This window comes from Ostrinia nubilalis, chromosome 10 (assembly GCF_963855985.1).
Source record: "Ostrinia nubilalis chromosome 10, ilOstNubi1.1, whole genome shotgun sequence".
NCBI classification, from domain to species: Eukaryota; Metazoa; Arthropoda; class Insecta; order Lepidoptera; family Crambidae; genus Ostrinia; species Ostrinia nubilalis.
The window spans coordinates 7654768-7670254 of record NC_087097.1 but is presented as its reverse complement, the minus strand read 5'-3'; the positions used below and the strand labels follow the sequence as shown (position 1 = coordinate 7670254).

General features: G+C 37.1%; 1 protein-coding gene across 1 annotated transcript in view; it reads right to left on the bottom strand.

Annotated features, from left to right (window-relative positions):
- Positions 1–3073: 3073 nt before the first annotated feature.
- Positions 3074–15487, bottom strand: part of LOC135075099 (uncharacterized) — a 31464-nt gene continuing 19050 nt past the window's right edge. Inside the window, exons 7-11 of the mRNA XM_063969438.1 lie at positions 15107–15253; positions 8944–9105; positions 5523–5737; positions 4519–5439; positions 3074–4428 (exon numbers count right to left, since the gene is read on the bottom strand). Of these exons, the coding sequence (XP_063825508.1) occupies positions 3882–4428; positions 4519–5439; positions 5523–5737; positions 8944–9105; positions 15107–15253 (1992 nt within the window). The 3' untranslated portion in view covers positions 3074–3881. The remainder of the gene's footprint in view (positions 4429–4518; positions 5440–5522; positions 5738–8943; positions 9106–15106; positions 15254–15487) is intronic.

Below are 15487 nucleotides of genomic sequence, written 5' to 3'. Positions count from 1 at the left end.
GCGACATTTTCAAACCAAAAAAGCTGTAATACACTTTTTTTTTTTCAAAAGCCAAAACACCAAGTCTACAATCATACATCTACTTTTTCAATTGAACAGTTCCCTTTTCAAAGATAATGAAAGGAATGGAAACAATTTCGGGATCACACAGACGAGAGAGTTAATTCCACACAGACATTAATCTTCTTACCCATCCTCTTAGCAACCTTGGGCGAATACCTCGACCCATTATTCCAGCAACTGGACGCAGTAATTCGCAAGCGATCGACGTACGCGCTCAAATGAATATAAGTGTCTTACTTTTCTATACGAGGGTTATGTAACTTTTTTAATATGTGTTATGTATAGGACTATAGGTATGTTACGAAACGGTGAAAATACGATACGATAGCGATAGTGTTTTACCTTTATAAAATACATCTTACTTTGTTTCGCAGAGGAACCACACGCGGTGGATTGTCAAAAAAATGTAGGTACATACAGGTTGTCCCAAAATGAAGTGTCAAGCCGAAACCCAGAGGTAGAGCATCACTAGAGCTATACAAATCACCCCCATATTGTATGTTCCGCGATTTGTGATAGTTTTCGAGTTATGATTGTTTTAAATTTCTGTGCTTAGGCACTTTTTTGATCACTGTGGCGCGAATAGTCAAGTTACATGCCTGATTTTTTATTATTATTAGATGAATACTAGGCCTAGCTGATTCAGAAGTATTTACATCCATAACACGAATGTAAACTAAAATCCTGTATGTTGTAAAAAAAATCATAACTCGAAAACTATCCAAAGTCGCGGTGATTTGGGTAGCCCTAGTGATGCTCTACCTCTGGGCTTCGACTTGGCACTACTTTTTGGGACACCCTGTGTATCGGTGACATACCGTTATCTCATTTCAAATGTGAATATTATTTGTTTATCTTCATCATTCATCTTGTTGTCTCATAAAATGACGCTTTCTTTCTTTTGCCAGTGTCTAATAATATGAGTGAAAATGTGTTTCTACAATGTATCACGTTATACCCGTATGATTTTAAAAAATATAGGTACCCAAGTCAGGAACAACCTGAATTTTAACTTCCCTTCAAGTCATATTTAACCCTCTATTTACAGGCTTTTAATAATAAAATGTGAAACTGACGAGCAATATATTTTCAATAAAACGACTGTCACTCAACGTCACAACCTTTACGTTACCAAGTCTGACAGATGATTACAGCTATAACTGAATTTAAACTTACCCTTGTTAAGTAGGACGTTTTTCCACAGTGCTGTTGTAACTCAGTAGACTGGTTCCAAAGATGTTTTCGTGTATATCTACACAAGGAAATAAAAAAGAAATCACACATCAACTTTCACCCACGGAAGTAAGTACTCTCGTCCAACATAAGATATACTTACGTATTTGTTCAAATAACAAAACGCAAATTTATGTATCACAAATAATCACTTATAAATAATTAACACTGATCGCGCCGGACAGTTTCATAAACGTCTTATCAGGTCGACGGTTCGACTGAAAGTGAAAAACTCTGTCAAACTCCACTAGGTGGCGCTGAACTGTCACCATCTTGTTAGGAAACGGAAACTGAATTGACTTCCGTTTCAGCAAAAAAAAAATCATCAAAAATACTTATTTCCAAACTTTGTAAAATCAGAGTAATGAAATGGTAATAAAACAAAATTGCTTTAGCGACAATGTTTCCTCATAATTATTGGAATTTAAATTAATTAGAATTGCTTACAAGTACCTAGCATAATATTATAAATAAATAAGAAATAAAAAAGCTGGCCATAAAAATAAAAAAGTTTCGAAATTGTTTCAGTTTTGTTTCTTTTTATTTTAATTTAAAATGAAGAACACGCAAAGGAATTAAGTAAAGAGCTGCTTACACACGCTGTGTTCTTGTTGTTCTCAGGTCCTGTTACGATGTGTATTATTCTTAATAGTAATAAAAAACGAAAAATATAAAAGATGATTTGGAAATCGTTTCACTTTTGTTTCTTGTGAAAAACTTTTTAATTTAAACAAAGAGCTCGCAAAGGAAATAAGTAAAGGACTGCTTACACACGCTGTGTTCTTGTTGTTCCCAGGTCCTGTTGCGATGTGTATTATTCCTAATAGTAATAAAAAATTAAAAATATAAAAGATGATTTGGAAATCGGTTCACTTTGGTTTCTTCTTCACGTAAAACTTTTTAATTTAAACAAAGAACACGCAAAGGAAATAAGTAAAATACTGCTTACACGTGCCGTGTTCTTGTTGTTCCCAAGTCCTGTTACGAGTTTATTATTCCTAATAGTAATAAAAAACTAAAAATACAAAAGGTAATTTGGAAATCGTTTCACTTTTGTTTCGTCTGAAAAACTTTTTAATTTTAAACAAAGAATACGTAAAGGAAATAAGTAAAGAGCTGCTTACACACACTGTGTTCTTGTTGTTCCCAAGTCCTGTTGCGATGTGTATTATTCCTAATAGTAATAAAAAACTAAAAATACAAAAGTTGATTTGGAATTCGATTCACTTTTGTTTCTTGTGAAAAACTTTTTAATTTAAACAAAGAACACGCAAAGGAAATGAGTAAAGAGCTGCTTACACACGCTGTGTTCTTGTTGTTCCCAAGTCCTGTTGCGATCCGCGCTTTAATTAGTTCATCAGATAATTTAGTTTGCGCTGCGCTCGTTACGGAGCGAAGTGGACGGCTAATACACGTTGAGCCTATAATTTAATTATTTGACGGGACAAATACAAATTAGTCGCGCTGTACAAATTACCTGCGGAACTGTGAGATCTTAATAGAATTTAAGAATTCAATTACGTGATAAAATATTTAGCATTTTGTTTTTAGTCGTTCTTAGAGACAATTTGTTTGTGTTTTTTGTGGAAACTTTAAGGATTAAAAATGGTGGTGAAGCTTTTTGGAAGATACCAGTGTATTGAATCAAGTAATAAAAAGAAAACTATTATAGGCTATGTATGTTTGGTTTGTGTACAAATTCATCATTCAGATCAGTCTATAGATATCGATGTAATGTTTTGTAATATACTAATCTTCGAAATAAATACGCATACGATATTTTTAGAAATGACTTTAATCTTCCTTTTACCTGGAAATAATTACAGACTTTAAAAATCTTAACCCTATAATTTATTTACAACCAATTTCTAAAGTTAGTTACAATTTTCAATATGCTATATTTATACATAAAGAAAACAATATTTTTACTATTTTATTATCTAAAGTTATAATGGTACACAGTGCGTGAACGCTTATCAATAGTTTTTACAACTATATCACATTTTCATTTTATACCTATCATTTTAGTTACATATTACTTATTGTTAATTTTATTCACATTTACAAATATGTGAAAATTCACATTAAAATACAAGTGTCACGCGTGATTTAACAAATCCAGGGTTGATTTACATAATAATTATAATAAACTTGATCTTAACCAGAACACTAACCATTCATTTCACTAACATACGTTAAAATGATTTAGTTTGTATTCTTAAAATTGTATTGTCAAGCGTTGTATGTACAATTAGATATGTTAATTGATGAGAAAAACTTTACCGTGAGACTCAATAAGAAAAACTATGACCGGTGAATTCTTCATTACCTAAAGTTACAATATTATTTACATTTTCTACATATTTGATAGTGAAGTCTTCTTTATAGTAAAACAAAATTACATTAAAATATTACATGAATGTTACAAACTTCAATTCATTCTAAGAATTAGACCAAAACATTGGGGAGGCACTTTCGCCAGTTCAGTCTTTTATCTAATGTTACACCAAAACACAATTCGAAAATCTTTGGGTGGGGTTGAGACCCCGTCGCTAAACAGTTGTTTCTAAGAGGTCTGGAGAGGGTCAACAAAAGCCGTCTTTGAGGTCGGGGTACCCAAGGTCAGGCATGGCCGTTCTCGAGCCGTTGCCTCTAGAGTTCTCAACGCGCATGCCTCGCCCGGCGCGGCCTAAACTAGCGTACCTTGTATCCGCCAGCTTATCCCTTTGTGCCACCTCGTCGTAATACCTCGCGTCGTTCAAGCCAGCGCTATACTTCTGGCTTAAGCTGTACTTATCTATCGTGGCATACTTTTGAACGGTGGCATACTGCCGCGCCGCTTCTGGGACGCCGTTTGTTTTGGCTCGGTCGTATGGCCTCTCCTCGGGAGGTAGGGCGCCGTCGAGCCTCGCTTTGAACTCTTTGTCTTTTCTTCTGCGTCGGCGACAAGCGCACATGGCGACTAAGACCGCGCAGATAAGAAGACCGGCACCGGCAGCGGCAGCGACGTAAGGGGGCGGGAGGGATATCCTAAAGGAGCAGTTGGAGTCATCTTCATCGTATCCTGATGGGCAGTGCGCGCTCCCGTCGCACCATAGTGTGAGTGGTATGCAGGCGTTGAGTTCTGGGCAGCTAAAGAGAAAAAATAATAACAATTATTACCTTGATACTATAACTTAACACATTTGTTTTATGAATTAAGAATGGAATTGAAATACGCACCTATAACGACATTCCAGGGCAACCGAGGTAGGAAGGAATGTATTTTCTGGATCGTGTTCATACGTTGACTTTTTCATTAACTCTATCCATTTGATCGAATAATCCGCTTGCTCGTGTTGCAGAAAATCAATGACATAACTTCGAGCATGGGGCTTCAGCGATGATTCCAAAGGAGTTTCAGCGGACAACCACCCAGGAGAAAACAGTTCTATAAAATTTGGGCTGTCGGGACATACTTCGCGGTAGCGGGATGTATCACGTGCCTCGTAAATAAATAGTCTATTTGGTGTGGGACAAAACGGCGACGTTTGCGTCATCTCATACCCTGGAACTCTAATATACAGGTATCTTCCTTGCACGGACGTGACCTCATCTCCACCGGGCTCTATAAGCCAGGGTCTATGAACGCACGCTACTTCGGCTCTAACACTTTCAGATATGACATTTCTATCGCCAACGATTTCTGGAGCCAGAGATGTGTGTCGCTTATCAAAGAGACGGATTTCCCCACTGCTTCCTCGAAGTTGTCTTTTTCCCCACCCCGTAGAGCACACGGTTTCATCGCCAGGCCCTGTTGGCACAAACTTGTATTCACCTTCGAAAGCAAAATCATCGTAGTCTTCTGTAATGTTCATCATAGTCACTGTAAAGTTTATTTCTACAACAGGAGCAGTCAAAGTATGTATATTGAGAGGTTCCGTTCGATTTGTACACAGACAATCCCTTTGTATCGGCACCCCTTCCCACGGGTACTCGGTAATAATTATTTGGGCAAGTCCTTCACCCCCGATTGTTCTTTTAGCGGGCCTATCACATTTCCACCGCCCGGTTCGTGAATCTTTGTGTGTACTACAATGTTTATTTCCGAAGTATGTGCTCGTAAAGGTTAATTGTACTCTTTCTCCTTGTTTAGCTTCAAACCTGAATAGAAAGAAATATTTTTAGATTGGTCAAACATTTCATTATTGTACTGGATTATGTTAGTTGTAGTGGAATAATTTTACCTTAGAATGCAAGTCAGATTTTGCGCTCCACCGCGGCCGTAATAGAATATTGCTCTGGGAGCTTGGAATCTCCCTGAGTACGTCTGAGCTGACTTGAAAATTCTGTCACAAGCCGACCGGGAATCGACAAGAGGTTGTCCTTGCTCGCTCACGTCTACAAACTCGTACCTCAGAAGGAACGAAACAGGGTATAGTGCTGATCCTTGCCGAAGCTCCTGCGTGGAAGACAAATCAGAGTTTAACACGATGAATGCAGATTGTTGACGATGAAACTTGAGAAGTTTACAATCTGCCCGTAAAACAAAGCCAAACCGGGAAACGCTAAACAGATAGTATTAGTAAGTTCCTACAAAGACAACCGTGGAAATACTTGTTACCATCTGGCACGACTTATTGCATGCCATTGTTGTACATTGAGACAAATTCAAGGCCGCAGTTAACATTAACTGAGGCTACGCGGTATAGTAAAACTTCAAATATTTAGTTAGCAACTTGGTTCAGTCCTTCCTCTGTTGAATTTAATATTGAATAATAAAGCAGTTCCCAACTACCGACTTTAACAACTTGCTTAAGACCAGGTTTCCTATATTAAAGTAGAGCGCTACTATTTACAGAAGGTCGAGTTGCATACTAATGCCAGGTCTTCAGTATTTGAAATGAAAAAGTTATTAAAAGTATTTCCTGAGGCGAGTTTCAATCGGAATAACTTTGGAATAACATTAAAGTTTAGGAACGTTGAAGCCAATGAAATATCAGACTAAATTAATATTTTATTTTCACTTTGCTTCGCAACATCAAAAAGTATTGGAGTTCTGATAAAAAGTTAATAATTTATTTGTATGAGTCCGATGAATGCCATTTATTCGAGAATATTGAATTTGCAAAATGAAGCTTCGTGCTACAGACTTGCTCTGGTTGTAATTAAGCTGAAATTTGTTTTATCTGGAGATACTCGTGCTCGTAGCTGGAGGATTGTCGTCACAAACTAACGACGTATTCTTTTTGTGCATTAAATGTCTGTGTACAGAGGATGCGTGTTCCACGCCCTGCAGCAGCGTGACAGGACACTAAAGCATTCCATCACTTCAGAGCAGCTGAGCTGGCACGTACTCTGTGCATTATTCACTATGGCAAATGCAACTCCGCGCGTGACTTATCTCGTAGGATGAATGTTTCACCGGGCTGAAAAGTCCCAAATGTAGTATACGGGGACTGAAAGCGATCTGGAATGGAATGGACCCGGCGAGACCATTCATGGAATAAATGAAAGATGTATTGGAGTAGTTTCTGCGACTCTATCAATCCTTTTATGGATCTAACTTAGCAAGATGTAATGTTTTTTTACAATCATCTTTTTTTCCTGAAACTTATACCTGATAGTGAATACCATCGGTTAAAACAGTTTTTTTGCAGTTTTAATCAAAGACTTTATAATTAAGTATAATGCTTACGAGACTGAGCATAAAATAGCAAAAATAGATATAACCGTCATTTTACGATTTATGACCTTCATAAAAATACTTTTGAGATAAGTTCTAATTCTGACAGGTAATTACGATACACAATGAGTTAATTAAACTTTTTTTAATTTAAATGTTTAAGAAACAGTGTCACATCCAGTCTTAGCCCTCCATGGCGCACTTCGCAGAAAAATTCCCATGCACTCGGTGTCGTTCCACTCAGTGCATACGCAAGTATCTGCCTACACGTCGAAAATGGAAGGTTAATATTTGCCAGGTCTAATTAGTTCCCTCTTCAGCTATGGTTGGTACTCCAAGTCTAGAGGTCGGAGATTTATGCTGTGCTATTAAGAAATGAGAATTGAAATGAGTGAAATGAGTATTTATATTTTAAGAATTCTGCTTTGGTATTTTATTAATAGAAAACCGGCCAAGTGCGAGTCGGGCTCGCACACCGAGGGTTCCGCCGTACAAACGTAACGTAGCGGTTTACAATTTATGACGTATTAAATCAAATTACTTACTTGATTCCGTTGCGAGTAGTGGCGAATTTCAAAATATGCGGTATGATTATTTTTTATTTATTTATTTTTCCTATATTTGCATTATAGGTAGGTACCTACCTCAGCGTTTTGAATTTTTGAGTTGATTTAGAATTTCTCACAGTTTAGAGGCAATTAGATTTAAGAAGTGTTTGATATGAATTTCAACTTTAATATCTCTACGCGTTCATGTGAAAAAGGGTAGGTAGTAAGTTTATAATTATTAAAAAAATATTTTATGTCATGTAAGCAAAAATAATATTTTAAATTTTATATAACTTCAAATTTATCATTTTCGCAATTTTTCCTTTATCTGTACTATATAACGTTGCTTCGTGCCGAATTTCAAGATTCTGAGTTCACAGGAAGTACCTTGTAGGTTTTGATTCCCTAGCGTGTGACGGAAATTCGTCTAAGGTGTCGGTATAAACTGCTGTATCTTTTGATCGCGTTAACTTAGAAGTTTGATTTTTTTACTTCTTAAAGGGACAATAGATCTAGGTATTTGGTATAAATTTCAATTTGATACCTTTATTCGTTCGTGAGAAATAAGGTAGTAAGTTTCATTTTATTAAAATATTTTTATTATATTATATAACTAAAAAAATGTAATTTTCGCAATTTTCCCTATAATTGCATTATATGACAATGCTTTATGCCAAATTTCAAGATTCTGAGTTTACGGGAAGTATCCTGTAGGTTTTGATTCCTTTGCGAGTGTCGAAAATTTGTTGAAAATATCGACATAATCGGCTGTATCTTTTGATTGGCTTGGCTTAGAAGTTTGATATTTTCACAGCTTAAAGGGACAATAGACCTGAGTATTTCATGTGAATTTCAGCTTGATACGTTCACGCGTTCTTGAGATAAAGGGTCTTGACAGACGGACGGACAGACGGACAACAAAGTGATCCTATAAGGGTTCCGTTTTTTCCTTTTGAGGTACGGAACCCTAAAAATTGAATGTTTTCTTTTATGAATAGTCAAGGTTATACGTAAGTAAACTTTTATAACCCATAAATGAATCAGGACTTCTTTTTTCATAGCAAATCTGATTATTTTAAAGACACATTCCACAATTTAGACTTATTTTTTAGAGTTCGAATACTGATGAGTTCAGATGCTCAATGAGTAAAGAGCTCTACTTTTATTCACTTTTTACTTAGATTAAACATCAATTTGGATCTGATCAATGTTTACAAGGGAACTACAATTTGTATGATGTTATGAGTTTTATCACTAGGCAGAATGGTAAGTTTGTGTTATGACTAAAGTTTGTATTTTCATATTCAAAATTGAATAGCGACGATAGCCGAACGTTCGAATCCCACCGCCGCTCGACTATTGTAGTGAGCCCACTCGTAACACATGATTATTTAGCTTAACACGAGGGGCTTACGGGACTATTAGTAATATTACCTGTAGTATGGTGAGTGCTGGCCCAGTAGTGATGTAACTTTCAGAAGGCGCGCAGGGTCTCGTAGCTCTAGTGGCATTTGACAGAAGGGCGTGGTCACACAACCGCGGTGATTCTTCTCTGCAAAACGATCCTAGCAGCGACTTTTTATCAGACATCTCCAACTGTAACAAAATATATTTTTTTAATCCTATAATTTTAAGACTACAGACTTATATTCGGCCGATAGTTGAGCTATTCTAATTTGCATGAAGAATCAATCGGTGTAATTTGCGCTTTTTCATACATCTCCATACTGATTAACAGTCCGACCCAACTATCTGCCAACTCAAAGGCTAACTGATCAATGGCGCATTTTGAACCTTAATGACTTGCGTATAGGAATAAACAAACCAATGAGAAATATAAACCAGCTGTACCGCACAGAGGGTTGATTAATAAATATGATGAATGACACTTCTCACTCAACCCCTCATTTGATTCCGACCTATTTTTGTTTATTCCATTTTCCAGGAAATTGGTAGCAATTTTTTAATCCCTAAAAAGTCGGTTTCGCTGTATATGCTAACGTAATTGTATTTCCAATAAAAGGCATTATGCTCTCTGGCTAGCGGGCACAAATAAAGCAAGTTAAATAAGATTGTTCTAATTTCAAGGGAAAATGTACAACTAAAAATACTTAACGTTGTAATCCGATGTCTAAAGCTTACGGTCTGTTTTCTGAGCTGAAACTCAATACTAAGTCTACTTTACAGAAATAGAACATAGCAGTGTGTGGATGTGTGGCGGATAAAAGGTTATTTTAGAGGGCTTAGAAAATGAAGATAATTAAAGTGATATACTTTTTATTTAAATCTGTATGTTTTTTTCAAGAGAATTTAGTGTAGGTACCTTACCTTTTACTTTTTCTTTAAACGATAAATTCAAGTTGAAATTAAACAAAATTGTACGTACTATGTATCTTGCTCTAAACTTACCTACTATCAATGTTGTTTAAATGTATGTAATTATGACAACCGAGATTTGAACAAAATGTTATTCCTCTGAGAACTTATCCTACTAATATTATAAATGCGAAAGTTTGGATGTCTGGATGTTTGTTACTCTTTCACGCAGAAACTACTGAACGGATTTTGATAAAACTTTACAGTATTATTGTTTATAACATAATATAGGTTATAATTTATGACGATTTGTGACAAACTAAATTTCACGCGGGTGAAGCCGCGGGCAAAAGCTAGTTTACTAATAAATTTTGCTATCCGCAGTGCACACTACTAATGTAAGGCTGGGTTGATCTTGTAACAAACGTCAAAAATCTGTCAAACTCCATACAAAAACACCGGTTATCGTTATAGTTACAGTTAAACTTAGATGGTACAACTCAGTCTTAAAAGGTTATATTAGCGTCGTAACGTCGTCATAGAACATTAAACTGAAAATTAAATAAGTTTAGTGATACATTAGTTCCGTTCCACAACATCTACGCAGTTCCCATAGCTTTGTACATTATAATCGATTGTATTGTGGTTTCCAGTACATTAAGATGCGATCCCACTCGGCCGACCCGTATTATTTCGCATGACAAACTTGTAACACGGTAGTTTGGATTATACTACGTCGTTCTGCTTTGTGTGTATACGAGCCTATACTTGTAGCTTTCAATTGAGGACATGTTGTATACAGGGTGTCCTAAAAACAATAGATAACCTTACAACTGTCGATAAGCCTCCTCAAGATCTCTATAATATCAAAATTTTGACCTTAGTAAAAATGTCACTGACTTAAAGATTTTTATTTTTAGAAAATTGTCACCCTTCTCATGAAATTCAACAAACTAGTTCCAAATTATTTTATAAAAATTAAAAAAAAAGAAAAGGAAAATGTAATACGTTTAATCTCGCATCGCAATCGCATATGTCAATTTTCTAAAATACAAGAAACAACCGTGAACCATCCATGACCAATATTATTTAGTACATACCTACATTTATCATAACATTCTCATAATTACTTGTTGTATTTGTTAAATCAATCATTAATAAACGCAAAACCCCATAAGATATATCTAAATAAATAAATCTATACTTATAATAAATCTGTAGAGAGGTCAATTCTGTACATGAAATATAATCAGGGGGTGATTAGTGATCGATACTGATGCCAAAAATGCAATCAGTAAAATTTTGTCTGTCTGTCTGTCTGTCTGTCTGTCTGTCTGTCTGTATGTTCCTTATAGAAACAAAAACTACTCGACGGATTTTAACGAAACTTGGTACAATTATTCTTCATACTTCTGGGCAGGTTATAGGATACTTAGGAATTCCCACGGGAACGGGAATTAGCGGGAAAATTCTTTTGTATGAAAAATCTAAACCGCTTAAGTTAGACGCTTGAAATTTGGCATGCAGGTACCTTAGTAAACTTAAAGCTTAGTTACAACAGAATATTGCAAAATTCCCACGGGAACGGGAGTTAGTGGGAAAAAACATTTGTATGAAAAATCTAAACCGCTTAAGTTAGACGCTTGAAATTTGGCATGCAGGTATCTTAGTAAACTTAAAGCTTAGTTACAACAGGATATTGCAAAATTCCCACGGGAACGGGATTTAGTGGGAAAAAACATTTGTATGAAAAAATCTAAACCGCGTAAGATATACCCTTGAAATTTGGCATGCAGGTACCTTAGTAAACTTAAAGCTTAGTTACAACAGGATATTGCAAAATTCCCACGGGAACGGGAGTTAGCGGGAAAAAACATTTGTATGTAAAAATCTAAACCGCGTAAGATAGACTCTTGAAATTTGGCATGCAGGTATCTTAGTAAACTTAAAGCTTAGTTACAACAGGATATTGGAAAATTCCCACGGGAACGGGTGTTAGCGGGAAAAAACATTTGTATGAAAAAATCTAAACCGCGTAAGATAGACTCTTGAAATTTGGCATGCAGGTACCTTAGTAAACTTAAAGCTTAGTTACAACAGGATATTGCAAAATTCCCACGGGAACGGGAGTTAGCGGGAAAAAAAAATTGTATGAAAAAATCTGAACCGCGTAAGATAGATGAAGGGGGGGTAAAACGAGATCCACGCGTACGAAGTCGCGGGCGGCCGCTAGTAATAAATAAATAAATAAATATCTTTCGACAATTTCACACAGCGCTATCTAGCCCCAAGGTAAGCAATTAATATGCTTGTGTTATGGGTGCTAGTTTAACGGATATACTACATATATACTTTTTAAATACATACATATTATACATAGTAACACCCAGACCCGTCACAGAAATTAAAATTCATTATTTCAATTTCTGCCCGGCCGGGAATCGAACCCGGGACCTCTCGGCATAGTAGTCCGTTTTAGAACCACTACACCAAACGGCCGACCTATCCTATAGTCCAGTAGAATTAGCTTTTAAATCGGAAATAATTCCTACAAAAGATTTGATTGTTTTAGTGGCTTCTTTGGTTGCCCATTAAGACTCTCCTAAGTTTTCGACTTCGACGGAGTTGTGCTTAAGTGGTGGGGGCCCCCGAAAGAGGCATTTTTTCGGTTTTCCGGTTATACCGCGTAAAGGACTTACCCTATCAAAAAGTGGTCTTCATGACGGTTAAAGGGCACTTAATCCTGCATTGAATAAGACCAAATTCATATGTTTTGGACAAACCGTTCTCGCGCTAAAGTTCGGCAAAATAGAAAATATACGTATAATTAATGACCCTCTCCACGTCCAATGGTTTGTTACCCACAGGCTTCCAAGTCTTGAAAAGGGCCACCTCAACCAGTGTAACCCTATCAAGGCTTACGAACTTGATGCGCCTATCCTTGTTCGTCCCAGACGTTCCTTAACTGCGGTTGCTGCACCTCTTCCTGGCACTCACCTGAACGACTCTGTGTTACCTACTGTGGCTGCCCCTCTTCCTTGTATCCTCCTGCATGACTACGTTGCCTAGCCGTATGCCTGGTCTAAGGTTCGACGCCAAAAATCAACAACAACAAGTTCATATTAAAACGCTGAAGAGTTTTTTGTTTGTTTGTTTGAACGCGCTAATCTTAAGAATTACTAGTTTGATTGAAATCATTATTTTTGTGTTGAATAGCTCATACATTGAGAAAGGCTATAGGATATATACAATCACTCTACGACTAATAGAGGCGAAGCAGTAAAGAAAAATGTTGCAAGCACGGGAAATAGTATTTAAACTATTTTCACTCGTACGAAGTTGATTTTGTGGCGTCGAACCTTGGACCAGGCATATGGCTAAGCAATTAAATCGTACAGGAGGGTACAAGGAAGAGGGGCAGCCACATTAGGTAACACAGAGTCGTTCAGGAGAGTGCCAGGAAGAGGTGCAGCAACCGCAGTTAAGGAACGGCTGGGACGAACAAGGATAAGCGAATCAAACTCGTGAGCCTTGTTAGGGTTACACTGGTTAAGGCGACCCTTTACAAGGCTTGGAAGCATGTGGGCATCAAGCCATTGGACGTGGAGAGGGTCATTAATTATACGTATATTTTCTACTTTGCCGAACTTTAGCGCGAGAACGGTTTGTCCAAAACATATGAATTTGGTCTTATTCAATGCAGGATTAAGTGCCCTTTAACCGTCATGAAGACCACTTTTCGATAGGGTAAGTCCTTTACGCGGTATAACCGGAAAACCGAAAAAACGCCCCTTTCGGGGGCCCCCACCACTTAAGCACAACTCCGTCGAAGTCGAAAACTTAGGAGAGTCTTAATGGGCAACCAATGAAGCCATTAAAGCAAAAAAATCTTTTGTGGGAATTATTTCCGATTTAATCAATTTTTGTGTTTAATTCTACTGGCCTACTATCCTACCTATCTAAACAGTAAAGCAGAGATTCGCATGCACATCGCCATTTTTATCCTCAACTCCAGTTTCTATTTACAAACTGTATTTGCTAGAAACTTCCCTGATTAAAGTGCCAACAAAAAATAACTTAACCGCTCATCCATTCTTAATGTAAACTAAGGAATTCCGAATGAATGAAACGAAACACCGCACTGCAGTCGGTCGAGAGCCGGTAAGAGTGCTCGGGCACATTAAAGAAAATTAATGTTTGGCTGCCGACGTCAAGAGGGGTTGAGGTAGTCGGGTAGTTGGCAAAGTGAAATGGCACGAATAAGGCGAGAACGCTACCCAATTTTATATCGCTTCTGTATTGTGCCATAGCATTAGTCTCGGAATGCAAAAGTTTCAACGCACGCGTTTAAGTTAATCCACATTTCATTACTGTATGCGGTTCTGAACTTTTTGTCGTTTCGAATCGTGTTGTGTAAAATTTTATGCGGAACGGTAGTGCAGTTACGGTTGAACGTTACAGTTTCGCGATGATAAAGTTTAAAAATTGGCAACACCTACGCTATTTTCGTGCTAGTGTACGGTGCATGGGCTCTGTAAAGAGTATTTGCTTACAAAGAAACATCAAGTAGGTACCTAATCAATTTTCCTTTTGTTTTTTCAATGGACTTATGTCCTCGTTATCGAGGTTCAATTAAGTACCACTTATGATGAGAAAACTAAAACCTTGTCTTTTCTGAGCACAAAGTAGGTGTACGTAGAAATTAAAATATTTTCAGAACTCACTATAACATGTATGAACAGGTTATTGGAGTGAAAACCCCTAGTCAGCCTAAAATAATAAGTCTGAAAATAATTCAAACATTAAAATTCAAATACTAAAAACGATTCTATATTTACATAATGTAGAGACGGATTTTTACATAAAATCGTTCATCATATTCAAATGCCTAGCGCCAATGAACAATCTATCTTCTTGTCTACGTTTTATGTTCTTTATGTTCTATGTAAAACCATTAAAATTGGCGATCGGCGGTTTGTATAATGCAAACAAAAAAAAATAGCCGACATTGGCTGGGTTTCATTTTAGCCAAACTGAAGATGGATAAAAGTAGAGCTCAAAAGTTGCAGTTGCTGAAATGGAAATAAGTAGTCCCGCGGTGGTTTTAACTACCCTATTTGTAATGGTTTCGATTTTGTCAGGCACTTAAAAATGTCCACTGCTGGGCAAAGGTCTCCGATAAGGATTTCCATGAGGCATAATTCATCAGATTGTCGGTCCACCAGCCTACACTACGTGTAGACGTAGCTATGTCTACTTCAGCCTGTACATTGCTTCTTACCTTTCTATCCAGGTCTGCATCTGGCGCCGCCCCGTCCCATATGGTGAGCTGAGACGAGCAGTCCTTCTGCTGGTCGAACCCTGCCGGCTCCGTTCCCGCCGAGTGGTACTTCACAAATGACACCCACACGATTTCGTTTGGTCGACCCTAAAATTAATTGCTTTTTGTAAAATATTGCTATAAGAATTTGTACGTTTCTACGAGTACCTCTACTAAGGCTAGTTGCACCATCTTACTTTAACTTTATCAAACGTGAAAATTCTGTCATACTCCACACAAAAAACACCGGTATCGTTATAGCTAGGTGGTGCAAGTCAGCCTAAGAGTGTTGTGGTCTGAATTGGAACTTGACGTTAAAACTAAATTTAGTTTTAGAATTAG